Source organism: Chiroxiphia lanceolata, chromosome 1, assembly GCF_009829145.1.
Source record: "Chiroxiphia lanceolata isolate bChiLan1 chromosome 1, bChiLan1.pri, whole genome shotgun sequence".
Taxonomy (NCBI): domain Eukaryota; kingdom Metazoa; phylum Chordata; class Aves; order Passeriformes; family Pipridae; genus Chiroxiphia; species Chiroxiphia lanceolata.
The window spans coordinates 136,473,669-136,501,097 of NC_045637.1; the positions used below are offsets into that span (position 1 = coordinate 136,473,669).

The 27,429-nt window shown below is 36.9% G+C and overlaps 1 protein-coding gene across 1 annotated transcript in view; it reads left to right on the forward strand.

Moving 5' to 3' along the window:
* PLXDC2 (plexin domain containing 2) overlaps window positions 1–11,373 on the forward strand; it is a 253,250-nt gene extending 241,877 nt beyond the window's left edge. Inside the window, 1 exon segment of the mRNA XM_032701298.1 lies at window positions 9,226–11,373. Coding sequence (XP_032557189.1) covers window positions 9,226–9,342 — 117 coding nt within the window. The 3' untranslated portion in view covers window positions 9,343–11,373.
* Window positions 11,374–27,429: the final 16,056 nt, after the last annotated feature.

Below are 27,429 nucleotides of genomic sequence, written 5' to 3' on the forward strand. Positions count from 1 at the left end.
TATTTTCCTTGGGAGGGGGGAAAGAAAAGTGTGCATTCCTCATTCTGCAGAAGAGCTGACCACTAAGTTTTTAGCTGAAAACCTGTGTTAGCTGTTCCTTACATCATTTGAAGAAATATTTTAACACTTTGTCTCCAAGTGTGAGAAAGATTTTTTTCATCTAATTTTTTTACATCTATCATCTTCTTTTTCTCTTTTTATTAGTGTAGAGAGAAACAGACTCTTTAGACCGTAAGTCATCTGACCTGTTTGAGACATCTCCTTTAGGATTAGATAAATTACCATTTTTCTCCCTCAAATACAGATAGCTACCTTAGGTGCAGACATCTGCGCTGCAGATGCTGACATTTAGTCAGTTCACTTCCACTGTTCTTGAAAATATGAGAAAGGAACATTCTCCATAGGTGTTTGAGTCTTCAAAAACCTATGAATACTTACACCTACTTGTGGAGTTTTTTTCCCAACTGGGTAGTGTTCCTCTACCTTGTGAGGTAGTTGTGAGGTAGCATGTAGAGTTACTAAATGTGAAAGAAAAGGTTGACTGTTCATAACCCCCACTTTTAATATTCTCTTACTATTAAGAGCCTGGACACTCACTGCTAGACAACAGTGAAGATGCAAAACCACTGGAAGTGTCACTAGGGACGTATCTAGGAATTTCTTAGGTAAAAGCCTGGACCAGGAATATAGGAAGTAGAAGTTCATTCTTAGTGACAGCAATGAGAATTGAAGCGAGACATGCACATGAACAGAATGATTCATCTTTAAATCATATTATAATGAATATACTTCTTAGATGCAATAGTGGTGACAAAAATCAAAATGAATTGTTTTCAGTATTCCAGCATCAAGTGATGTTACTGTGTTAACCATTAGGAAACAGAATCCATGCAATAAAATATAGTTTTCTTTCATGTTTATGCAACATTTCAAGCCAGTTCTCTATTGATATATACAAACAAAATTCCACTGAAGTCCATATATAAAAGAGGAGGTTTTGTCCCTTTTTTTCCTTTGCACACAGGTTGAATTTCTATTCTTTCCTTCTAGTTAAAGCAAGTTTCTTATCTGTCATGGTGTGATTGAAAAGACTAAGTAAATGGCAACACCATTTTTAAAAGAAGGGAAGAATACTAAATTACAATACACATTTATTTATTTATTTTTGTTCTCACTATATAGTAAGGGCATGTTAATTTATTTCTTTTATTGATATCATGCTCATCATGCAAACAGTGGTGCCTTAATCAGTTTTGTTAAACCTCTTCCACTGAATTTAATCTTTAGGTGCCATTAATCAATCTATGCAGTGAATGCTAAAATGTCTTCTAGCAAGCAATGTAGGCTTTTAGAAAAAAATGGAAAAACATGCTTTATGTTTAAAATAAAGGAGAAATCTATTGGATCTACATGTTTCCAACACAAAGAAGAACATATCTTCTCAAACTTGCATTTTGAAACTACAGTACAAAAAATAATGAGGCAAAACTGGTATAAACAGTGTTACAAAAAGTCATTTTTATTGCATTTTTGTAATTGAAAAATATTTGATTAAGCTGTTACATATAACATAATAGTCCACACACCACAGCAGACAAGCTGCATTATTTATGGGAAATGAATGAAATGTAGATCTGATTTTACCATTCTTGGGAAAGAACTCAAGAGAATTGCCATGGGCTTGGTCATGAAATGAGAAACATATAAATATTTCAGAAAATTATACTGGTTTGAATGAGTCTCTTGATTAATAAAGCAAGCTGCACAGTTAAAACAAGATGTGACAGATGGACAGGCAGTTCTCTCCTGCAGTTGTCTAAAAAATTATGAGTACACTGTAGTCTGCCATGAAGTCTTCTAGCCAAATGAAGATCTGCATCAGTTTATATATCATCAGTAATTAATATAACTCTAAGGCTGGTCAAAAGAAAGAACAGGAACCTGGCCCATTTCTGTTTCGTTTTAAACTTTACAGGGGTATCATATAACATTAAACATAACATTCATTCAAAACTGTAATATGACTAACAGAGAAACTTCTTTTTACATCTAAGTTCTAAAACACTGTCATGATTTTGTAAAGTGTCATTTTCAATGAGATTTTGTTGGGGTTTTTAGGTTAAGGGCTATGTAAGTAATTTTTCCTTGATTTGTTTTATAATCATGACTGATTACTGAATAAAGAAAAGTGTAATAAACTGACCCCATATCTGAGGCTTCAAGCCTCTTTCTTCCTTGTATTCTCTGCAGATATTACTCAATATTCAATTACTGTCTCACTGAGGTTCTCACATAGCTCCTCTCAAATCCCACTCATGTTTGTCATGTAGTGAGCTCCCCCACATAAGGATAAATACACCCACATTTTGACTGCACTCTTTACCCTTGCACTGATAAAAGCAATCCCTTCTGAACAACATTAAATGATATTCTGAGTGCACTAGTTTAAACAAGCCACACAAAGCCAAGAAAAATACAATTTATTACAAAAGCAACTATTGTCTTAGAACAGAGTAACATTATTCTATTACTTTTTTACTCTTAAAGTCTGAAGAAAATGTTTCCTCTAGTGTTTTTGTTCATAGCTGTTGAGCAGAATGCACATGTGCAGCCCCACTTAGAATAAAAATAGCTATTTTGAGCAAACAGCTTGAAAAGTCTTGAATGCCTATGCTATTCAATTTGACTATGATAGTCTGCAATTTTAAAAGAATGCCATCCAAACTGTTCAACACATTTTCAAAAAAATTCCACTTTTTGTTAAGTGTGTAGAAAATTCAAATCAAAATGCAGTGCTTTTCTGTTTCTTCCAGACTCCAGACTGCTCATGTGTTTCATTGTTTAAGTTGGACGTTTCTCTGCTGACGTAAAGATAGAATGAATTATCTGTTTTTAAAGTTAAGGGAGCTTCAATCAAAGTTCGAATGAATGCAGGCTCTTTCTAAAAGCTAAGAGTAAATGTTTTCTAGAGATTAGCTTACAGAATGACAGAAGAGATGTTGCATGCTTTGGTTTTCTATTTATTTATCATTAGCCCTGCAGTATTTTATCTCCCTTGAATTTGATTCAGTTGCCAATAATTTTCCCTTTTAAATCACGTTACATACATACTCTTACCTTGAGGAATGCTGTCTCTTGTGTATACTTTGAACTGATTTGCACTGATTCTTGAAAGGCAGCATTCATGTCAAATAGTGTTCTTCATGACTCTTTTAACAAAGCAGAAGCTTATGTCAGAAATCTAGCAACAACATATATAGCTACAGGCTAACTATAGCACAATTAAAAAGCAATTCCTTTATTCACTAACCTATGTGGTATACTTGCATTCAGGATGTGAGAGTTGTTGGACAAGAAGCCAATCATGATGCCCTGAATGTCAAGGATTGCATAAATGTGATACAGTTTATAGCAAAAGTGATATAAATATCTGGAGCTGGATATAAAGAGATGGGAAGAAATTCTCAGCTGAGCCAGATGGATTTGCTCAAATTTCAATGAGCTATGGACCAGATTACAGCTTTAGTAGTATTTTATATTTTACTTCTTCCTTTCTTTTCCCTCATGTTCTTTTTTTCTTACATTTTTAACCTTTAAGGATCTACTTTTATGTGTGAACTATGGAACTATTGAATTAATTGAGAGCAATTAATTTCCAGGGAATATTTAGCTAATTGAAAAGCAAGACATATGGCCAACTGCATTTTACTCAAATGTCTTGCCTGTTTGCACTGAGTTATCTGTGGATAAAAGGGTTGCATGTGACACAAGAAATTTTCACTCGCATACTTTGTATTTTTCTTACCTTCCTTACTTATATAGTGAAATGAAGTCCTTTTAAGGCTTGAAACTTACCTCAGCTGTCATCCCAGTGCTCTGCCTTTGGGGATCAAGGGCAACATGATCTGGCCACAGCTGAGAAGACAGCAGAGGGATTGCTGGACAATATGAAGGCAAGGAGTCAGACATTGCAGTGTTTCCTCCCATATGGACAGTGATACCATTACTAAGCGTGCCTGAAAGGCTTGACAACAGCAGGATAAAATTTTTCTGTGCTGATTCTCTGTGGGTAGGGGATTTTAAGGAGCCTAAACTAACATTGCAAATTGGGATCATCTTAACCTCAGGCAAAGAGCCTTTCTCTTGTATTCAGCTTATACATACAAAACCAAATCCAACTTATTAACATATGTGGACTCTGAAGTTGTGAGAATATGAATGAACTCAGCTGTGTATGTATTAATAGTAGGTAATATGTCACACACTGAAGAGTAGTGTGGGTGCTTGTGGTTAAAAATTAACATTCTTCAGAGTTGAGATCCCATTTTAAAGGTCATAGCTTTTGCCTTCATGTTCCTACCCTCCTCGGAGTTATTCCAGAGCTTTATTTTGCTGATTCAGCTGCTTAGAAACATACATGTACACTTATAAACACATACATCACACATATGCACATACCTATGTCTTTTTTATTGTTTATTTTACTTCATCTTGGATGTTGAAGATGGATAATTTCACAAATCTATTTAAATGGCCACACAGAGAGTTGAACTGGTGCTATGGAGCCATGGAGTGACCTTGAGGAAAAAGAGGGAGGAAGGAATGAACAGCTGCAGATCTTTCGCAAATAAAATAATAGTGTGTGATCAGAGCCTGGAGGATGCACCTTGACTCCTTCTCATTTAACTTAAATTATGTCTTTGCTAGTAAATGAAATTGAACTGGGAAGATTTTTTTAGCTTAAAGACCAACCAGCATGGAAAGATCTGTATTCCTGTCATTTAACTCTGTCTCACATAAAGTTGACAGCATGGGTAGTCTTAGCATGGACTGAAGATGGTTCACAAATACTGAGCCCTAGATGGAGTGGTCTGAGAAAGCACTAATTATTGGGTATTTTTTTAACTATTGGGCTGTATAGGGGATTGTATTTCAGTATCTGGAAACTTTCACTGGCATGCAGATCTAGCAGTAGATTTTCCTAAGATTTTGACCTTCTGCTCATCCCCTGTCTGCTGTGAGGAAGGAAGTAATATGAGAAAATAGTTAAAAAAGCTGGAGGCAGTTCTTGGTTTTTCAGAGCTCAGGGAATTGATGGACATTTCTGGCTCACTATTTTACATCTCTGCTTATAACAACATATCACGAATAAGAGCCAGATTTAACATTCAACAGTGTTCTCCATGCACCATTTCCAGGTTTCTGCATTAACGTAACAAATGCAATGTATGTCTTCAAACAACTGAGGAATAAATAGGAAACAGAGTAAAAAAGAAAGAAGAATTTTTTAAAAAACAATGAGATCCTCAGTTTTCTAATCCAGCTGATAGACTTCACAGAGCTCTACTGCTTTCCTCTGGTATACAACCCATTGGTTTTGCTATATGTATCCATTTTACAGGGGATTATGCTTTTAGTCTTAAATAGGCTTGCCATGGTCATCAATTAGTTTTTGTCAAGACGTTCAGGCTGAATTGTGTTTATTGAAAATGATGATTAAAAAGAAGAGAACAGGTATCATTTTTCTCTTCTTTCAAAGTTCTCCAGTGTGGTGGCATTTGGAGTATTGTCATTGATCTCGCTGTCATTGCCTTGTACTGATAGTAAAGTTGTTTTTTCCAAAGCTTATCCAGCTCAGCAGGAACCAGCAGCTCAGCAAGGGAAACTCAAATCAACCACAAGGGAGAAGCACTAAAATAAATAATCAACACTGACAATAAAAGTCAAAGGTGGAGAGGAAGGAGGCATTCTATTTCTCATCCTTCAGCAGCCAGGTCCTTAGATATGCGTATGACTGCAGAAACTGTTATAGCAAGATGTGGTTTAAATCACAGAATGATACTTTAAAAAAGTACTTCTATCAAAAAGAAAAATAAATGAAGCCAGTAAATGATCCTACTGAATCTTAAGTCTGAAACATCTTTATGTCAGAACAGTTTCTTCAAAATAATGGTGTCAGGCAATTGGTCTTTTCTTATTCTTGGAAATACATTTTAGAAATATAGTTTCAGATATTTTAAGCCTCATCCACTTCTGACTGTGATTTGCCAAATCAATTGGGTGTTTCTAGAAGAGATTAAAGACTGGTGCACAAATTTCAAATAACTTCGAGCACAAAAATACATGTTACGGGAAAGGTAATTGGTAACAAAAAGATCTTTACTTCTCATGAGAAAGCAGAAGACATGGCTGCAGAGGTAGATTATCAGTGGACAAGTGTACTTAGACTAGTGGGTGTTGAATAATGTCAGATTAAAATTTAACCGTTTAGTAAGAATTCACTATAGTTTTGTTATCTTTTTCTTAATCCTTTTGAGTAAGTCATAACTGCCTTTCCATGGATAAAGTTTCTTTCATTTTATCTTACTGTTCTTTAATAGGAACTAACTTTTTAATGTGTATCGTAAATTATTCTTCTGCATCCTGGTCATGTAGGGTCCTAAGTGCTTTTCTCTCAATTTCTTTGCTTAAAATAGTGAACCCAAGGATGTTTCAGTCCCATGAAAAAGATATTAGTCCTGTTTTTCTGCTTTGTAATACACTGAAAGGAAGCAGGAGTTACAATTCTCCAGCCACAGCTCAGAGGATTTCCTTTAAGTGTTCTAATTCCAGAGAAAGAAACATATTTTTTCCTGCTAAAATTGGATGACAAAAATAAGGAATCAGTTAAAATACCCATCTTGCTTTCTCCCCATTTGATTTGGTTTTGGTGGTATTTTTGCTGTGGTTTTCTGGTTTGCTGGTTTAGGGTGGGGGTTTTTTCTGTCTTCTTACTAGTCTTCCCAGAGAACAAAAAGGAAGAATGCATTAGGCATTTCCTAAACTGCTTTGGTAACTGAAGGAGCTTTGTATTTCCCAATACCAGTCAAGTTACTTTTGGTTTTATCTATTAAAGCTGTAATATTTTTACAGGTTTTGGGGAGTTACACAAGACAATGAATTCATAGTTTGCCATCACTCTCTTTTAAGACTGTCAACCACTTACATTACTCACATGCACATAAAGAAATTGAAATAAAACAATCACTAGGAAGGGAAAATCTCACCTCAGATGTGACAAGAAACCACAGAAAACTGTAACTGTAATATTAGGAGGTGACCTTTGTGTCTATTTCTTCATTTCTGGAAATACAGCTCATGTTTATGTTGTATGGCTTTGTATTATTAAAACTGGTGCACATCTGTTACATAACTAATCACCTGGAAAGACTAATTAAAAAGAGTAGCACGAAATGGTAGATTTAGTTTCTATCAGCAATGTAGCAAGGAAGTAGTAACTAATCAGAGGTACATCTTAAAATTAAATTAGGGAGCAGCTTAGCAGATTAAAGCTCAGTTCATCCTTTTAGGCTGATATATAGGTTTGATACAGTTTCTAGGTGGTTTTTTTTGATAGTTTTCCAGTGGGTTTTTATTTTCGCTTTTCATTAGGGAGCTCTCAGTCAAATTCCTTTCTCATTTGTACCAGTGTAAATCTAAAATAAATCCTTTACATTTAATTGAATTGTTCTTGATTTTCTTTAGCAAGCCTAGGAACACAATATGACCCTTTTTCTTTAGCAGTAACCAAACTGTCCTTCTTAATTTTGAAACCACATTGCATCAAGCTTAGGTAGAAAAAAGTTTCCAAAGTTTGAACAGACTAAGTTTTCTTATTAGGAAAAAACACCCATTAAAGAAGACAGTGTTCTGCCTTCCTACTTTGTGGGAAGATGTTTCATTGAAAGGCCTGGGATTTTAAATTACCTGCCAAATAGAATTTAACTCTGGATGCCTCAAAAGTAACCTTATCCTGCAACAGGACAAAAAGGAAGTAGTTGCTTTTATATTGTATCTCCCAATGATGATTGCTGAGGAACATTTTGTGCTGTACCCACAGATAGATGTGTGTTTGTTGGTAACAAGATTCACTGAGATTTCTTTAGTGACTGCTGCCCAACAGCACAAGTCCCAGCCACACATTACAGCTGTGGCTGTTCTGTGGTCACCAACACCACCTCTTAGCAGCATGAAATATCCTTAGTAATTGAAAGGCAATCCAAATGGGGTGTTATGGGGACAGAAAATTGAATGCAGTGTTTATTTTCAGAGGAAGGATCATGAAGTAAAATTTTTAGATTTTGAACTGTTGATGAAAATATAGGCTGTAACTTATTTTCACTGTTTCTCCTCTCATTTTCCTGCAATGTTTCTATATAGGTTGCTGTATTTTCTAGCCCTCCTTCCAAGCAGATTGTAACTGTTGTCAGTAAAAAAAAAAAAAAATGTATCAGCATATTTGGCAGATAAAATTTTCAATAAAGAATAATCATTTTAGGACAGCTTTTCTGCTCACTGCTTTTCTGCTATGAAGGAGTTTCCCTATTCTTCCTGAAAGCTGTTGCCTTTGACATTAATCTCAGAGTGGTCACCCAAAGGCTGAGCCTTACTGGACATTAATCACTTTGCAAATACAGATTGTTTAAAGCACTTCTTCTTCCTAGAGACATCATAATAATACAGGAATTGTTTTATCGGCCCTAGAAAATAATTGTTTCTTTTGTCTTTTAGCTGTCTTTAAAGCAGTCATCAAAGATCCTAATGAAAATTGATTAGGACTCCTTAAGACTTTTGCATCCAAAGTTCTTAAGACTTTAAATGAAAAGTCTATGTGAATAATCAAAGTAAACAATCAAAACTTCTACGTGAACAATCAAAGTAAACTACTCAAGTAGATATTATGGCACTTGAAACAGAAAGTCATTATTTTAACAGTTCTGCATAAACATGCCAGAATTTTGTCCTAAATAATTTTAAAATTACAATCTCTGTCGACTCTACTACACATTCTTCCATAGTATAGAGTATGTTAGCAAATTCCTATGCAGAACTAAGAAGGAAGAGCATTGGACAGATCCTTTAGGGGGTAGTGGATCAGCAGTTCTTTGTGTGACAAATCCAATAATCAAGTGGTTTAGACAGGAGCTATTTCATCCTCTTTACTGCTAAGAGTAGTGGTAATTATTTATGTCTTCAAGAACAGCCATCACTCACAAATTTAGAAAGAGAGTTTAATTCTTCTGACTTCTACTGCTGCTGAACTGTGCTTCTCTATTCCTGTAACAACTACATGGAGTGGGTTTTAGTATGAGAGATCAAAATTGTAGGACGTTTTTAAATTTTTTTTAATTGTTTATTGTTGTACCCTTCATATTCTGAAAGTTTATTTTGTTGTTGCTGTTACAGCGGCGTCCAAGCAGATGGCCAGCAATGAAATTCAGAAGAGGATCTGGACATCCTGCCTATGCTGAAGTGGAACCAGTCGGAGAAAAAGAAGGGTTCATCGTATCAGAGCAGTGCTAAAATTTCTGGGACAGAACACCAGTACTGGCCTACAGGTGTAAGACATTTACTTTGCCTCTCTTTAAAGAAAAGGAGCCCTAAGCTGCTGTAGCCTGATAGAAAGAAGATTTTGGATAAGCTTTGTCCAAGAAGAAAAACTATCTAAGATACCAGATTACTACTGCACAGTAGTTTTTGTTAGTGGACTGAGACACAATGGTTCATGCAGAACACTTGTCAGTGGACACCTACAGTATCAGAACTATCGCACAAGTGCCATATTATTGGCTTTAGGTGTGGGGATGCACAGTAATCAGAAGTATAATAAAGCTTTGGTGCACAAGAGTGTTGCCCTTTGGTTTAAGTGTTCTCTGTTATCTCAAAGACTGAGGGACAAATCTGTACTGTTTCAGTGCAAGGGGCACTGGGTAGTGTTCACAGGTGATTGAGAATAGTATCTCAATGCAGGTAAAGAAGAAAAAAGGAACTTACCGATATTTCTATAAGCAGATGTGAAATATACACACTTTTCAATTCTAAATTAACCTACCCACCTAACTGAGCGAGTCACAATGTAAATGCTTTCCAGGAGTAGTACGTTTCTTGTACTTTGCTGATTACTACCCTTCTAAACAACTCATGTTATACAAATTGGTAAGAGACGAAAACAACAGAGAATTTTCACAGTGGTGAAATTATTTCCTGGGAGTTCACAGTGAAGTTGGGCTGATTTTCAGTTTCAGTGTTCACTAAAAAATGAATTATCAGATTTGTTTTAAGGGATATCTTTCATTTCTCAGCAGGAGACTGAAGTAAAGGCAACAGATCCTTTTAGCTGCCAGAGAGCTTATGGACCATTTCTTAGGCAATGTGATATGAAAAAATAAGATTTAAAATAAATGGGTTTCTATCCTTTGCCATTTCATTGTGAGTCATTACTGAGAAGCACCACAGACTTCAATGCACCCCTTTCAGAGATTCAGATACAAGTGTTATTGAACCCTGCTGATTCATACAGTGATTTTGTTTAATGCACATAGTAGTTGCATAAATATATATATAAATATATATTTTTTTTTTATAGTTAACACAAGGCGGGTTCTTGTGACTGTTAAGACTGCATTTTTGTCATCCAGACAAAGGAAATGGATTGCATTACTGCATATTTCCACTGAGTTGTAAAATAATCCTTAATATTAGAATATTTTTATGTTGTGTAGGGAAGGTGGTTCATGTAGTTGCAGTGCCATAAACTTTCTGCCTATTGGAACCATTCTTTCTTTAGTATCGACCCTTTCCCTCGCTGTATAGGGAAAGACAAGACTATAAATTCACACCATCAAAAACAGTTACTCCTTTCATGGAAGGGGTTAATATACACCAAGACCCAGAGCTTCCTGCGGAGTGGCAACCCAAATACTTTGATGATCTGGGCCTGGGCTACTAAAATATAAAATTCAGGTATTGTATGTATATTTAATAGCAGTCATTGGCTACCAAATTTTTTACATACTGTGCAAGGCACTTGAATGATTTTAAAGTGAGGTATGCAACATTTGTGGGTTTTGTTCTCGAGCAGTTTAAAAGAGTTGTAGTTATCACCTTAACAGTACATTATTTACATTTCTTCTTGATGCTTGTATGGCCTAAATTTGATTACTTAATGATGTTTAAAAACAAACAAAAAAAAGAGTCAATTTTTACTTGTTATTTTGTTCAGTAAATACTACAATACTATATTTTCTGTATTCTTTTATTTTGGGTAACACACTTCTATTTTCGTCTGGTTTAAATCATCTAGCATGAGATTGAAACTGTTCAAAACCTAACTGGTATTAATCTGAAGGTACTAACAAACACATTGTCTTGAAGCCTGGTGTAAAGCCAGTGGCAAGTATTCATTTCAGTTTGTGTGGGTCTGCTGAGCCCTGTTTCTAATAAGATAGGGTTAAATTGCAAGCTGTTAATTCTGATAGCAATAACCAAATGTATGCACATATATATGGTGACACATTTTTTATTAAATAAAAAGGTATCAGTGCACATCATTTAGGCACGTATTTGGTGTGCAGTAATTATCATTAGTTTTTCTAGGAATGTTGGAGGTCATCAGCGAGGGTTCATCGGCCAAATGAAGCAATTGTAGAGCTTCTGGATTCCTATTTGGAAAAAATTTTATTTCAGAGCACATCTTGGCAAAATATACTAAGAAATTTACAAAAATCTACATAGAATTGCAATATAATCAAAGGACTTTTCATACAAGTAAAGAAGATTTATATTATTATGTGTTTACAGATCTACACTTCATCTGAGTCACTCATATTTTTACCCATGTATGTAATACATGTCATGCAATAGAACTGGCAGAATATTTGTAACATGATTTGACAAATGCAACAACAGTTTTAAAATCTGATATTTTTATTAATTTTGTTTTAAGGCACTCTTGCACTGCTGAAGGATGTTTGTTAGTATTTGCAAACTAACTTACATATCATACTCCTTCATAAAATAATAGCAATTATTTTTTTCACTTTTTGTTCACCTCACATTATTTGGTGGCAGATTTCACTGGTCTATGGGAAGCATCATAGTATACTTCTTTAGATTTTTGCCATGATGTTATATGCTATGGATTATAACATGAGGAGTTGCTGGGTTTATTGAATAAGACTGATAGGCGTATGCTTGCATCTGATAAGAACTGCTATCTGAAGAGAAAAAATCCTGCATACTAATGGATGTATAGTGTCTCATTGGTGTCTGCTTTGATATATTCTGTGGTATGTTTTATTTATCCCAGTAGGCAAAAGTTAATTAAGTAATCTGTCGATGTTTTGTAATTCCATCTGGTTTTCTAATTTTTTAATTATTAAAATTGCCACATTAAAAATTATACAAACATTAATCTAGAGGTGTGATAAAATATTGAAATTAACTGAGAATCCTATTCTTGTATTTTTATAAAGCGCCAGGTTAATTGATACAGACCAAAAAATGTCCCATAACCCTCTATCAGAAATCCAACTGAAATGTTATTCAACAATTCATAAAGAAATTCACATCCAAGGGTCTGAAACAGTGGCTTCACTAGCATTCCCACTAGTCCTTCATTTGAAACTAACTCAGAATATTTCATTTGTTTAAATGCTTGCTTATAGAGTCATTTATCCTAACAGTTACTTTAACTCTTAAACTTTCCTGTAAATTTATGTATCTAATGCTTCTAATTATTTCAAGATCTCCCAAAATTATTTCTTATTATTTTCCATTTAAGTGTCAAATGTTCCATAACACCTAACACTCTTATGCTTCAGCTCATCCTGTTTCATGGAGAAAAGGGAAGATTGGAACTACAAGGACTCAAAACACTTTACTAAGTAGCTTTTAAATCTCATTAAGATGAAACACTAAATCAGATACATGTATCTCACACAGAAATTGCTGGAAAAAAGACCCTAATTTAATTGCCCACCATTTCTCAGCATGTCCTATGACGTACTGGAGAAAGAGAACAGAGATTGTTCATAACAAGCAGCTATTCCATATTTTTCTCCTCCTTGCTCAAGTTTTATTGCACTTTGTTACATATCATCCAAACCCTGCTCAGAAGACTTCTTTTTTTCATGGTCTTTTCTTCTTTACCCATCAACATTATTATACTCAAGGGATTCCCACACCTTGTTTTTTTTCTGTTCTGAGCATTCCTGTGAAGGGAGTCAATTTTCCAGAGAACACCAGTGTGATACAGTTCTTTCTTTTCATATGATTGCTTTTCTCATTCTCTACAGCTTCTGCTACAAATGACATCGATATCTTGTAAGTATAAACCTACTTCAGTGCACCATTGTAAGTTACCTTCAGATCAAGTTCGTTTTTACAAATAGTGTGTGTGCTGGAATTCTGGGGGAAAAGATAATACATCACTATATCTTAAAAATGTGGAAGCCAAGCTGAACAGAATATTTGACTTTGCAAACTTCACCATTTTTCTGTGGTCAACAGAGCTCAAATTCTAAAAAACTCAGTACACTAGTATCTGAGACAGCTGAGTAGTTGAAGCACTGGTTTGCCATCCAACTCTGGAAGCAATGGAAAAGGAAGTGATCATCCCGTTTGCCAGTGAGCAGGGAAGAGATTTTCTTTACAGAAGAGTAAGAAGTCTTCCAAGGGAAACATGAGAATATTTCTATATTCTCTTAGATAACCTCTTGAATAAGAAAAAGAAACTGTAAATTGCAACATCCATTATTTTATTTGTAGAGAATCTCTAAATAATATTCTACAAGCATTTGTCAGGAGCTGGCAGTTTTTCACAAAGTAGGTGGGTGAATAGAGCATTCAGTACCCTATGTTGGGTCATGTTCCAGCTCAAGATCATCAAAGGGAAATTTCATTTTGGGTGCATACAGTGGAGAAAGCAATGGCTACTTTATTATTTTCAGACACCAGCAATGAAGCTTTGTATAAAAGATTAGGCATTCACCTAGAAGATATCTCAGCTGCAGAAAATCATAGTGCCTATGACCACAGTATTAGCCATTAGGAGAAGAACTGGAACACAGCACAAATTTGGCTTGGATCAACAGTTTTGCTTTCAGGGAATTTATTGCTTCCAGTGATGAGAAAGAATAGCAGCAAGCACTGTTGTCCACAGTAAGATCATTGGAATTCTTACACATGTGCCTCTGCCTTCTTGCAGCGAAGTGCTTGAAGCTTGAAGCCTAAAAAAACTCCAGAATTAAATGTTACTGACCAACAATGCAGCATTAACCTTAATTGTTACTTTTTAGACAGAAATTTCAGGAACTGACACCTGCTACTACTTTTCATTATGGATGCAATGCTAAGTTGGGGTTGAGTGTTGGATTTTTTGGAGAAGGAGAAGGGGAAGGGAAAAATGCAGAAGTGAAGGGAAGGGTGTCGATATTCCCAGATGCTCTAGAGGTACAGCAAGAAACCTTATGTACAGCCTTGAGAGCACTGGTACTGTGTGCCAGTGGCACTGAGTGAGAACACATGAAGTCTTCCTTCATGTCCATCTCCATCATTTAAAAATCAGAAGTATCATCAGAACCGCTGACTTCTGTTTAACTCTAGAGGAGTCCATATTTTACCTCATGGATGGTTTGTTTCACTTGTCAGGGAAAAGAAGCTTGAACCACAGGTAGCGTTTTGAGGTGGAACACTGTGCTAGTAGTGTTTTATCAGAAGTCAAATATGGCAAAGCAGGATGCAGCTTGCATGGAACTGAAAGGAACAAATGAGTTTAATTTTATCCAGAGCAGCCAATATCCCTGCTGTTGGAGAACTCATAAAATATTCAAGTCTGTGGGCTGATTGGACTTGATTTAAACAATATCATAAATCTAAAGCTGTCCTGTAACTATCAGTTTATTGTCAAAACTTAGGAGATTTTCTTGACTTTTTAATTTTTTTATGGAGAAAAAAACATTTGAGGATGCCAAGTAGAATAAAGTATCCACCTGACAAGGCAAAGAGTCTTATCTCCCAACACAGTTCTTTCCCAGCCAGAATGGTTGCTCCCCAGTGCACAGCTCTTTTTAGTGGATCTCATGCTGACTCCACAGTCTTTCTCAGGACATTTCATGCATTTCAACGCAATTCTCTCTCTTGTGAGATTTTTCAATACCTATCTCCTGCCTCACTTTTTGATTCTTCAGTTCGTCACCTCTGACCTAACTCTACATTTTCACTACTTTGTTTTCTTGCACTCCTCTAAACCCTGAATGATGTGTCAACATGACCACTTTCAGTGTCACTCAAAATAAGCCTCAATCTGTAAAAAGTTCCCCTTGATTGTTCCTCTGTATGTGGGTTCTTGTTCACAGAACTATCTGAGGGTAGATTTTCCTGTTATTGACTGAATTCTGTCCACATGAGTCAGCAAGCTAAATGCTGAGTCTCTTGGAAACTTTTTGTTTAGACATTTTGGTCAAACAAACTACTGGTTTCTTCAGAGGAAAAGTTGTCCCAGATAATTTTTTTAAAGCAGCAAAAGGACTTTAGAAGACAGACCTCAAGACATTACTCTTAATTACATCCATTTAACTAAGCAGATAATTTTACTCAATTAATTAATATAGATGCCTGTTGTCTCTGTAGTCTCTTTGGGAAGATAGCGTTCAGGGATGTTAATTAAACTCTTCCCATGCAGTTTGCATTATTTCCTTTGGCATAGCTCTCACTTGAAAAACAAAAAGTGCTATTAATTGCTAATGTTAGCTTCAAAGAAATTTCATTTATTGACTGTTTGGATGGCACAATGTTTTCTCAGACATTTAGAAGCTATTAGTAAAAAATACCACTTTTGGCTGGTTTTATGACTAGATCCTTTTTTTTCTTCAATAAGAGTTGTTAAATTTTGTTTTGGGAGGTAGCAACAAATACCGTAATCTGATTTTCACATTTGAGTACACATCAACCACGGTGTCCTTTATCTAAGCTTTTCACCTTAAAACTTTTCAGCTCTGCCTTGCTTATGAGGACATCAGGATTGCATCACAACTACACACCCCTGTTTTAGTGACAAGATGAAGCTTTCCAAAAAAAAATGGTGTGCCTTTCGTAGATATGTGGGCATTTTCACAATGGCCTGTTTCCAGAAGGAATCCTCTTCCTAGAGAGATGAGTCTGGCAGTGTAGGTTACAGAGTGTGACTGAAAATAACTAACTCTGTGAAACATAAGCCATGCATAGCTGTGCTATCACTGGATGAAATCACCTCCAACGCTCACTGGCTCCCAGCCTGGTGCCTCACCCAGGCCACAAAGGGCTCCAGCAAGGGCTGTGGGAAGGATGTGGACAGGATGAGGGCAGGGCAGGGGATGCTTGAAGGACTGCAGGTGCCATTCCTGCTTGGAAAGCAAAGAGGCAGTGGGCACCTCGCTAAGGCTTACATGCTCAAGAAGAAGGGGGTGACTTTGTGGCAACCTCTGCCTTAGTGCTGAGCATGAGCAAAGGATCTCCTCAGCAGCCCCCCCAGGGCATTGCTGCGGAGTGAGCATGGCCTTTGCTCTGTTCATGACGGCCCCCTGCAGCCATGCACACACACGCTTGCGCCCTCTCACACTCCTTCCAGTTGCTGTCAACCATGCATTTTGCATTTCAAGTGTTTTCTCAGAGCAAGAGCACTCTGTTACCAGAAAAGATGACACGAGTCATTTCACTCTGTATCTCTGCAGCACCACTGTGCATTCTGAGGGGGTTGCCTGACAGTTCTCCCAGTACTCTGTACTACTCCTCCAAAGTGTGGGTGAGCGTGTCAGTGAAAGATGACAAGTGCTCAGGGGTCGTCTTGGCCTGCAGATTTATGCCTGGAGGCAACCAGGCATGACAGGGAACCTGGAGAGAGATTACAATCTATTAGATAAGATCGGACATCCAAAAATTTAGCTAAGGATGTAAATTTTCTTGTAATTTTTCCTGAAGTGACTTTGGTATGTAAATATGCTTGACACAGATGACCAGCATTGGCTGAGTTATCCTACACAGCAGTGACTTTAAGGGATAGAGCAATGAGGAGCTCGTGACATATCTTTAGCACTTGCCAAGAGCAATGTTCACAGTGTATGGCTTGGAAACTGCCTCCACCTACACTTAGTGATAATGGAGATGTCTGACCCCTCTTAGGGACTAAGCTTAGCAGTTGGATCATTCGACCATGAGGTTATAGATGCAGTGCTTGGTTGGAGAGGCATGTGAAGTCTTGTTATCCAGGAGAGACCCCAAATAGTGGTATACACATTAAGCTTCCTCAAACCCTTTTTTAGAAGCTGTCCATGACCCTGGTGCAGAAAAGATGCAAGATTCTGTGGCCCCAAAGCAGTGAGTGACCATAGCATGGGATTAGTCAGTGCCCAACTAAAAGTCTCTGTTAAGGGATAAAAGTGTGCTGGGTGCTGGATTCTCATCTAGAGGTGTCATTTGAACTTACAGAAGTAACAAGGAGTCTCAGGTTGTGTCTTTACCTCTATACACTTAAATCGAGGATGCTGGATTCCCACAATCAGTAAGATGGATTTTCAGACATACACTGCTATTTTTCTAGCAACAGACTGGACATAAAACAGCCTTACCCCTTTATGTTATGTCATTTTTTCAACCTCATCCTCAGGAATCCAGTCCACCAGTATATGGATTTAGGTATACATTTGCTTGAGAACATTTTCTTGGGAATTTAATTCCTGGAGCTGATGTGGAAAAGCTCTGCATCACTGTACGCTGTTCTCTGACTTGCTAGGTGCCTTAGGACTGAGGACAGGTAAAGCATTACTGCAGAATGCTGAGGTACCTGTGATGAGCATCACTAGGAATAAAGAACACAGACACAAACACACAAAGAAAAGCCAAACTTTTCTCTCTGCTGCAGAACAGGAAATCCTGAGCAAGACAGTAATGAAATCAGATGAACCCTTCAAGGCAGAAGCAATTAAGTGCTTTGTGGAGGCTAGTCTAGCTGTCATCTATTCTAATGGTTTAGCACAGTCACCTTGTACTTTGGGAACTCAATGATGTATGGAGTTTTATTTGTCTAGTCTATATCTTCTCTGCAGCCACTACCTATTGCAGATTAGAAATCTGTCAGCTTTTCCACTGCTAAGATAATGTATACACAAACTCAAGTTTTACAGACACAGTTGTTTTAGTAAAAGTTCTATCAGTTGTCTCTCTACTCAATAAGCAAGGATGCTTTGGCTTTGAGAGAAACTCTGAGCCCTGTGTTTTTGATCCTTCTTTCTTGCTGTAGTGGATGTTAATAGTTGTACAGTATGTAGACAACTTGGCTGAAGTTCTGCAAATGAATGTCAATTGTTACATAAAATAATGGGAAAAGAATGAGCAACACCACACTCAGAAAAACAATACTCCTCACCATATCTAATAAAACCCAAATATTTTCAAGAAAATTGTTGCGGAATGATTCTGAGTGTTAAACAGAGGTCAGTACATTTGATCTGAATAAAGGAGTCATTTTCTATGAAGTTATAATCATAGTCAGCAGCCCAAAGAAGGTAAACCTTTTTCACTGAGTTTCAAAATACGAACGTCTACCTGGATTAGTGTGTGATAGCATTAGTGTTTCCCTTGCTGAAGGCAAGGGATGTTTCCCATCCTGTAGGATGTCACTCTGTTCTGTTGTGTATTATCAGTGAAAGCATTTCAGATGTTTTGAAAATAATATTGTATATTTAATTTATTTAATCTTTGATAGCAACATTATATCTGCTGGAAATGTTTCAAATATTTTAAGTAAACATTTATCAGTGGCATACAAATCCTAAAAACCCTTATAGGTAAAAATCCAAAATACAGGTGTCTTTTTACACCTGTTGCTAAAAAATTTCAGAGGGAGGAGGACAAAAAGTGAGTGATATTGAAATACATTGGCAAGAAGTTTTCTTCATTAATCAACCGACTGACCAAATGACTGAATGAAGAGCATCACGGAGAAGCTAAATCCAATAATGGCTATATTTGTGTCAAAGGTTTAGTTCCCTCCTATTCACATTAAATTGGGGTATGGAAACCACTAAGAGTCATCAGGTACTGAAGTCCCCAAAAACGGAGTCCTTCAGCTGACTGGCACTTCCTAGGGAGGCAAAGGGATACCCACCTGCAGAGAAAGAGGAGATTAATGGTACATCCAGACATGATATTGAAACCTGTGGATACCCAGATCAGCTTACACATTGTGCTATTTGCTGCTTTCTTCCTTTAGAGCAGATACAGCAGCTATGGCAACCTGCAGGATGGATTTCCCTCTGCCTCTACACGGCAGCCAGTCTTGTTGAAGTCCATTTCCAAGAAAAACTCCAACCAAACCAAAAAAAAGGAAAGATTTATGAAAAAATATTTAACACAATGATTATCCAAAGGGCTGGGGAGTGTATGTTGGTAGATTTGAAACGAGAATTATTGAGTGACATTAGCATGGCTTTCTTGAAAATAAAAAGCAAATTAAGCATCTGTATCAGAGAAATGTTACAGCCTAAGTGGAACTAATACCATGAAATAGTGCTCATAAATATAAATGCTGCTTTAGCTGCTGCTCTTTCTTTTTCCTTTAAGGGGTTATGTAATGCAATACACAACTTCATTCAGGATGATAATTTGTGTCATGCTCATATATGACTTTGGCAGAGACACAATCTCCTACAGAACATTGCCAGCAACCAATAAAGATCTCTGAATTAAAAGGGAAAACAGAAATCCAGCTTACACAGGGAATTTCTGATCTGATGGCTGTTCAAACAAACATCAATGAAGTAGCAGGTTGCTCTGGAAATGAGCACGTCCTCGCAGTGACTGCCAGTTGGTGAGCTGCTCACAGGAAGCTTGACGAGGGAAGCAGCTGACAGCTGGTAACTGATGTGGGCAAAGGCAAGAGGCTGGGCTTCAGGAGGAGGCGACACAAGCCACCAGTTTGCCTCCCTCATGGGTATGGCACAACAGAGGCCATTTGCCACCTCTGCTCTTGTCACAACAGAGACCGAAACCTAGAAGGCATAAAATGTACTCTTCCCACACACCATCATTTCTACTGGTAGTGGTTTTACTGGTGGAAGTTAAGCTCTCCCCACTTGATCACTGATAAACCCATGATAAATGGCCATGCAAACTCCAGTTCCTGTTCACAACAGTTAGGATTTACCGTGGCAAGATTTGAATTCCTGGTGTGTTTCTAGTGTCAACTTTATTGGCATAGCAGTGGGAAAAGAGAACAACAGGAAGCAGAGCAACCCTGCGCAGAGAAAGCACAACAAAACTCATCTTTTCCAGTAGAAAGAGGTGGAGGTGAATTTCCCACCTACTTACAGTTTCTTTTCTCTGTTTTTCAGTATTAAATAGCACAGAAATGCTCAATTCGATAAAATTCCCCATGTGAAATTTCATATATCCTTAGGCTTCTTCGTAGGGCTGAATGGACAGTAACACAAGTGAAGACAAAACCATAAGTTATTCTTGTACCTGAAATACTCTAAAACCTCAAGAAAACAATTTAAAATGCACACATGAAAGAAAACACTGTAGGTTTTTTTTAAATCCATATATTTGAGTGATCTCCTAACATCAAGTCAGCATAGCCTCAGCTTGGTGTGTCACAAGTACCCTGCATCACACACCCAGCTACCTCATGTCTATCTGAATTGAAACATGGGCAAAGGAAGCTCCTATCTGCTCATCTGTTACCATGGAGCAGCTGTAACTGAGTCCATTATAGCTGTAAGTTTATTTCCTTTGTTTTTATGGGGATGCCACTATAAACTGCAAAACACAACTTTATTTCTGGAGTGCTAACAAGAGCTTCCAGGATTTAGAAGAGTTTTGTAGGAGGTGAGCAAGTTAAAGTGGGAATATGGACAGGAATACACACCAGAGAAATGTGGGTAGAAACACCAGGAGAAAGAAGTGTCTGATTCTCTATCAGGCTCAAAAGTCCAAGTGTAATTTGAACAACAACTGCAAAAGTGAGCATTTTCCATTTCCATCCTTGCAGATGTGCCAGGAAGTAATGAGATCTCTGTACAGGACAACAACCCTGGGAGGAATCCTGAAGTACTGGCCCCAGGTAGAGCCAGGCTTTGAAGATGCATTCGTAATGCATTTTAATGTTAATAACTCAAGCAGCTCTGATTTCAAACATTGTAATCTAAGGGCTAGTCTTTCAGTTCAACATAAAAGAGAGAGCTAGCCTGTCCTTATAAGATTTCCCTAGTTTTGAGCAGCAAAAATCAGTTTATTTTCACTACTCTCAAATAAAACCCAAAACTCGACATTGCCAATTTAATTTTGTCAAAATGGTAATTGAATCCAAGATAGTTAATACTTGAATGGGGATCCATATTGCAGCACTGGGTATTGCAGAAGTTGTTTCCAAACTGTGGGCAATAATCAGAGTACAAAAAATAAATGGGAAGCTGGACTTCTAATGCTCCAGGACTACTGCACTGATGGCAAATGGGAATTAAAAAAAGTAATCTTCTTTCTCATTTCAATGGAACTGGAAGTGAGATAATGCATCTGGCCTTTAGATTAATAAGAAATAGGGCAAAGAAAATGCTGGATTCATTTAGGGAGTTACAGACAGCTAAATAAATTTCTAAATTAGTTATCTTACCATAAAATGGAATCTCTCACTTTAGTGAAATGGAACACAAGGGAAGAAATTTATCTGAGAGGAATTCAGTGTAAGCTCTTGAACTTCGTAAAAGCTTCTGGAAAAAAAATTAGTTGAAACTAACTTCTAAGTCTACTAATTTAAAATACATCCATAAAAATTATACTTAGTTTCTTCCTCAAAAGGTGCAGAGCATACCAGTACAAATTCATATTCATAACAGATTCACATCATGGATGAATATGAACATCAGTTATGATGCCAGATTAAATGGGATGTGGTGATCCACATATGTGAGGCTCTGAACCAGCAGCTTGACAAGAAAAAATAAAATAAAATAAAATTTCTCTTTATAAATTATAATCCTTAACTAATATAGAGTCATAATACAAAGTGTCTGGTAACAGAGTATCCATATATTTTGTATGGTAATTCCAAACATAATTATTTAGTTTTATGGGATATGAATTTAATTGTATTTTTGATCAAGTATTACCCTGGAAAAATCATTGCTGGACCTTGAAGGTCTGTGTGGCTGTTTTCCTCCTATACATCAGCTCCACTAATGCAGGTCGCATAAGGCTAAATGTTGATGTCAGAGGTCTGGGCAGCCGCATTTTTTTTTGTTTCCTGCCTTGAGTAATACCTGTGCATTTTGATTGCCCTCGGTGGATTTGCTCCCATCTAGCACTCGTCCAGGAACTGAGCTGCAGGAAACAATCTGCTGATGAGGTGTGAGCAGGGGTATATTCCAGCTTGTTCACTTTTATTGCCTTGACAAATTGTGCTGCCTGGAGCACAGCGATTATTACAAGCACATCCTACTTAACCATATATATTATTACATTGATGAGTTAAACATGGAAACAAATTTAATGAATAAGAAGAGGTTATTTTTATATAAGACATTATTATGACCCAGCTTAATGCAAAAAAAAAAGTAACAGGAAAAGCATTGTACACTGTTAATAAGATTTTCAGACAAACAGAATTAACTAGTACATCCTGATGATCCAATGCGAGTGAACCACTCGAGTCTAACAAATGAGTGGAACTATAACTTATCCTTTTTTATCTGTTGGCTTTTATCATAAGTGAACATGTCAGGCTGAGCATTTCATGGTGATTATGTATTGCAATTGTCAGGTGACTGAAGTCGTGGGGCCCTTAGTGTCATATCTTTTAAAACTGCCAGGTTTGTTATAACTAGGACCTATTACTTCCCTGAATGATATGAGACCCAGAAGATACAAAGCTAAGCACTTTGCAGCATTGGATTAACTGATGGGTAAAAAATACAATACATGCGTACTGATGTAGAATTTGGCCTTGGTATTAAACAAAACTTGCCATGTGTTCTCCTTTCAATACAAAAGAGAATGAGAGGGACACAGTTGTAGTGGATACTGCAAGATATTTGCCTCCATACACACCTTTCAGTTCTACTGCAATACATTTTTCTATCCATGGTCGTTAGTGGTCATAACTGCTCTCAGTGGTTCTTGCTGTTGCCACTAGCTGTGATTAAGTTTGGGGCATAGCAGGCTTTTTTTTTTGATTGCTATGGACTGTTCAGCTCAGGAAATTTGGCTTTTCTCTCAAAATTTGGCTTTTCTCTCTATTTAATAGTTACTGTGATTGAGCTATTGTAGACATGTTGATGATTTTTATTCTTTCTACCATAGGCCTTCACTCATTCCAGCTCTCCTAAAATAAAATCAAAACATTAGCATTTTTCAGAAAAGATAATATTTGCAATTGCTAGACTAGAATGCCCAAAATTCCTACAGAAAAGTTTTTCAAAAGCTTTTGTTAAATTTTGAGAGTGAAAAAAAAACCCTCGGAGCTTTCAGTTTTGACTCAGCTTCACACCCAACAAAACCAAAGAACTAGTATGCAAATACTTATGTCAGTGATTTATATTATCTCAGCTATTACTGGCTCATACTCTAAGAAACTACATTGACATAAAAATTCCACATCAGATGAAAGACAGTTCTTATGCTCTCCTGACTGTTAATTGATGGCATATCTCAGCTAACAAAAAGGAGTTTTACAGTAATCTTTATCAACAGCATATCTTAGCTGTGCAAGTGCAGCTGGTTGTAACTTACATAAGAAATATTCCCCCTTGTACTTTGATTCTTAAGAATTTTATTCTTAGTTTGAGCCTTCTGTGTCTTTGTCATTTTTGTTGGTTTTGTAAGGGTCGATACCACTGGGCATGGTACAGGGAAACAGTGGGAATTGGGATGGAAGGAGTTTATTGATTTACTAATGACACATAATTACCCAGGATATGTGCAGTTATTCTGAACTACACATTCAGCATTGAATCAGGTAAGTAACATGAAACACACACAAAATAAACACCAAATTTGTAACACACTTATATAGCTAATCCCAAGGTGTCAGTCCCTCCCTTTTGCACTCATACCTCTTTTCAAGATGACACTTTGTTTTCTGGACAATCTCTTCATAATCCCCAGGTTACTGTTTAATCAGGGTAAGGGAGCCTTAAGTAAACTCTGTCATTATTAGTTTCCTGTTTGTGTTATCAGTTTTAGGGCAAACATCCTCTCTGAACAGAAAAGTTTTGACATTATTCTCTTGCAAGGTTTAGGTTCACATACCTACCAGATCATCTGTTGTCATCTGGGACACGTAATCAAGAGAAGACAGTGCAGACTTTCTGACACTGATGGTATTATTATTGTACCCTGAGCACTAAAATAACTTTAAAGTGTTAGAACTGAGACCCTAAAATATATCAGTTTATCTTGCTGTCAAGCAAGAAAGGGTGCTAGGTGCAGAGATTACAAGAAGGTGTCCCAAGGGACATCAGACTTCAGTGTTAAAATCAGAAAATGGACCATAGTCCCTAAATTCCATTCTGAAAGACCAGTAACACAATAATATTTTCTCCCTTTACTCTCTTGTGCTATGAATGCAATGGTTTTACAATTCATACATTTAGTAAAACTTTTTTTATCCAAATACAATGGTACAGTTAATTTTTTATTTAATTGAAAAATAGTTACTGCCTAAATCATGCATATTGTAGACATCATACACTTGTTATTCAGAGTAGGATCAGCTTCCATTATTTTGCAAAAAGTTGGTTACTAATGCCACGGGAATATTATTAATTGCAATATGTATGACTATTGATTTAGCACAGGAAAAATAGAAGTCAGCTGGCATGTTAAATTTCCTGATGTAGGAAAGTTTAGCAATGTTTCTAGTGACCAGATATACCTCCAGCCAGAAGAATTTAAAGCTCGTAGAGCCATAAGAATCTTCGTTACATTTTTTTTTTTTGAGTTTCTCAGAATTGTGTTTCAAGTCTTGGTGCCATATTGTGAAACAACAAACTGAAGGTTGAAACTGAAACTTGAGCTAGTCACTTTAAAAATAAAATCAAAATTACTTCTAGCTCTAAAATCTTTCAATATATTGTTTAGGTATATTATATATAAAGCTACAACAGCCAAAGCAAGGCAGTCTTGATTGTTACACTAACGAAATGAAGGACAGTGCTAATTTAAGGTAGTTTTTTTCCAGTTCACTAAGTATGTATAACAGAACAATGTTCTGTATAACAGAACAGTGGTTCCCCTGTTATCATACAAACTTTTTAATATGTCTGCTTTATTTTTCTGTTTTCCTTCATGCTGTTTTCAGAATTCTATATAAGGATCAGGACAATGTAAAGTAGTATATCACTCTTAACCTTCAGTTTCAGAGGAAGATGGAGATTTCATGTCATGGCCGCTATAAAATGATGATTCATTTAAATTCAATCATATGTATGTTGTAACACTGATTTTTTTTATAACTTTCTGCAGGCATCTGCTAGAAGATTTATGGTGTGTGCTATACTATTTTCCAGTTCTTCAATGTTCTAATGTTAAAAACTTTCTGACCTTTAAAAAGCCAAATTTGAGGGTTTATTGACACTTTGTCATTTCAGTTCATCATTGTTTCCATACTCATCACTATCCTTCTGGAAACACCTACATGGGTGTGAAAATGGTAGCCAAGGTTATTTTACTTCTGAATGTCCTTCACACACATATTTATAACTCTTCCAGAATGTCAGGGAATTTTCTTTGCACTACAGTGTTGTTCTTTTTTTCTCCCTCAGGTGCTCCACACATTCATACATCTTGATGTAGGCTGAGAAGTTCAGGAGGCACAGTCAGTCCCTTATTGTACAGAAAGCAACACCAGAGTGTGTGGCTAATGATCTGAATTGTGCACATGTTTCTCTCATGGAGCCTTGTTTGCAGCCTGTCCAAATGTGATGGCTGATCGGTTTGCATTCCAATTAATGTGATTGCTGATAGCACAGGTACAGCATGGTGTAAATGTGTGTTACAGCCAAATGCTTGATGATTTAGCATGAAGTTAAGAACTGTGTATGTCTTGGAAGAAGAAAACAGCGCAAATCAAATCAGTGTAATGTTCAAGCTAGCCATTCCTCATCTTTAGTGGCCCCTGAGCAACAATCTAAAGTAGACAGATAGATGTAGTCAACATCATATCACATCCTCCTGAACAAAATGACCTATAACAAGGGCAACTCCTTACAGTTGAGTCATGGTGGCAAATCTCATTGAGCAATACATTACATATTACCTTAATCTCTGATTAAGGTCATTGATTTGGATATAAATAAACCATATCTTTTTAGTTTTAGTTGTACTTAAGGGCAGCTGCTTTCCTCAGGCTCTTTCACTTGATAAATAGACCCATCAAAATCAAACATACATGCATACAAATGCATGTTTTTATGTAAGTTTCATTCTTACTTACAGCTCTTGCACAGGGCAATATGAGGCATTTTATTGTCTTTTTACATTTTATATTTTCTTCTTCTATCATTACTTAGGCATATGACACAGGTACTCCTTTCTAATTAATCTTCTCTGATCTGTCTGATGAAATATGTTTTAGTTAATTGATTGCTTTAAAATTGCTATGCTGTAACCACTCATGTTAACTTACACTTGAATATTTAAACTTCAATTTATTGAATAATAATTTATTATTGACACACTAAGATATAACAAAGCTGGCATCTTTAGTTAGGCTGCATGTTGCTTAAGCATCTGTACTGCAGTCAGTTGTAATTTGGTAAACATAAGAAATTTTTTTTAAATGTTCAACAGCCTCTGAAGGGCTTATGTAGTTTTGAAGGTGTTTTTTGGGGGCAATGGGGAACTTCCCAGACCTCCTGGCAGGATAGAGCTCCCTAACTCCAGAAACTGCTGTGTGAGTGATTTTGCAGCAGGCTTACGGGCACTTTATTACGGCAGCAATTTTTTCACTTCACTCAACCTGCTGGATGTGCTGACTGCAGCATCCTGGTAGAAACAGCCCCCAGTAGCTTAAGACAGGTAGGAAGTCATTGAATAGCAATAACATTTCTGTGTGCTATGGAGCGAAACAGCTCTTCTCATCATCCTCTGTGAGAGAACAAAGCTACAGCCAATTACAAAGGTGCCTCTACTTTTGTCCTCTTGACCATGGCATCTCACATGGCCAGAGAGGTGATGAGGAAGGACTGCAGGCCATATAGGATGGGGACAGCCCCACACTACACTGCAGCTGAAAGCCCTCTATCAAGTAGGCATCCTTGGACCACAGAGTCCCACAGGATATATCACTTAGGAGCCAGTATGGCCTCAGAGGCCCAAACTTTGGGACCCATCAGTGCCCTCTGCTTAAAAGGTTGTAGCAAAAGCAGTTGACTCGCTAGAAGTACAGTCTTCACCCCAGTGCACATATGTTGGTTTCTCACTTGCTTTTCTTTTCCTTCTTATTCAATAGCATTTCAGATCCCCTTGCTGCATTAGTACCCAAGTACTTCTCTTTATGTTATAAAATCTTGTAAGGCAAATTCTCAGATCATAAGTCATCTGCAATTGTGTTGATTTTTTTCTGTCATCCATTAGCCT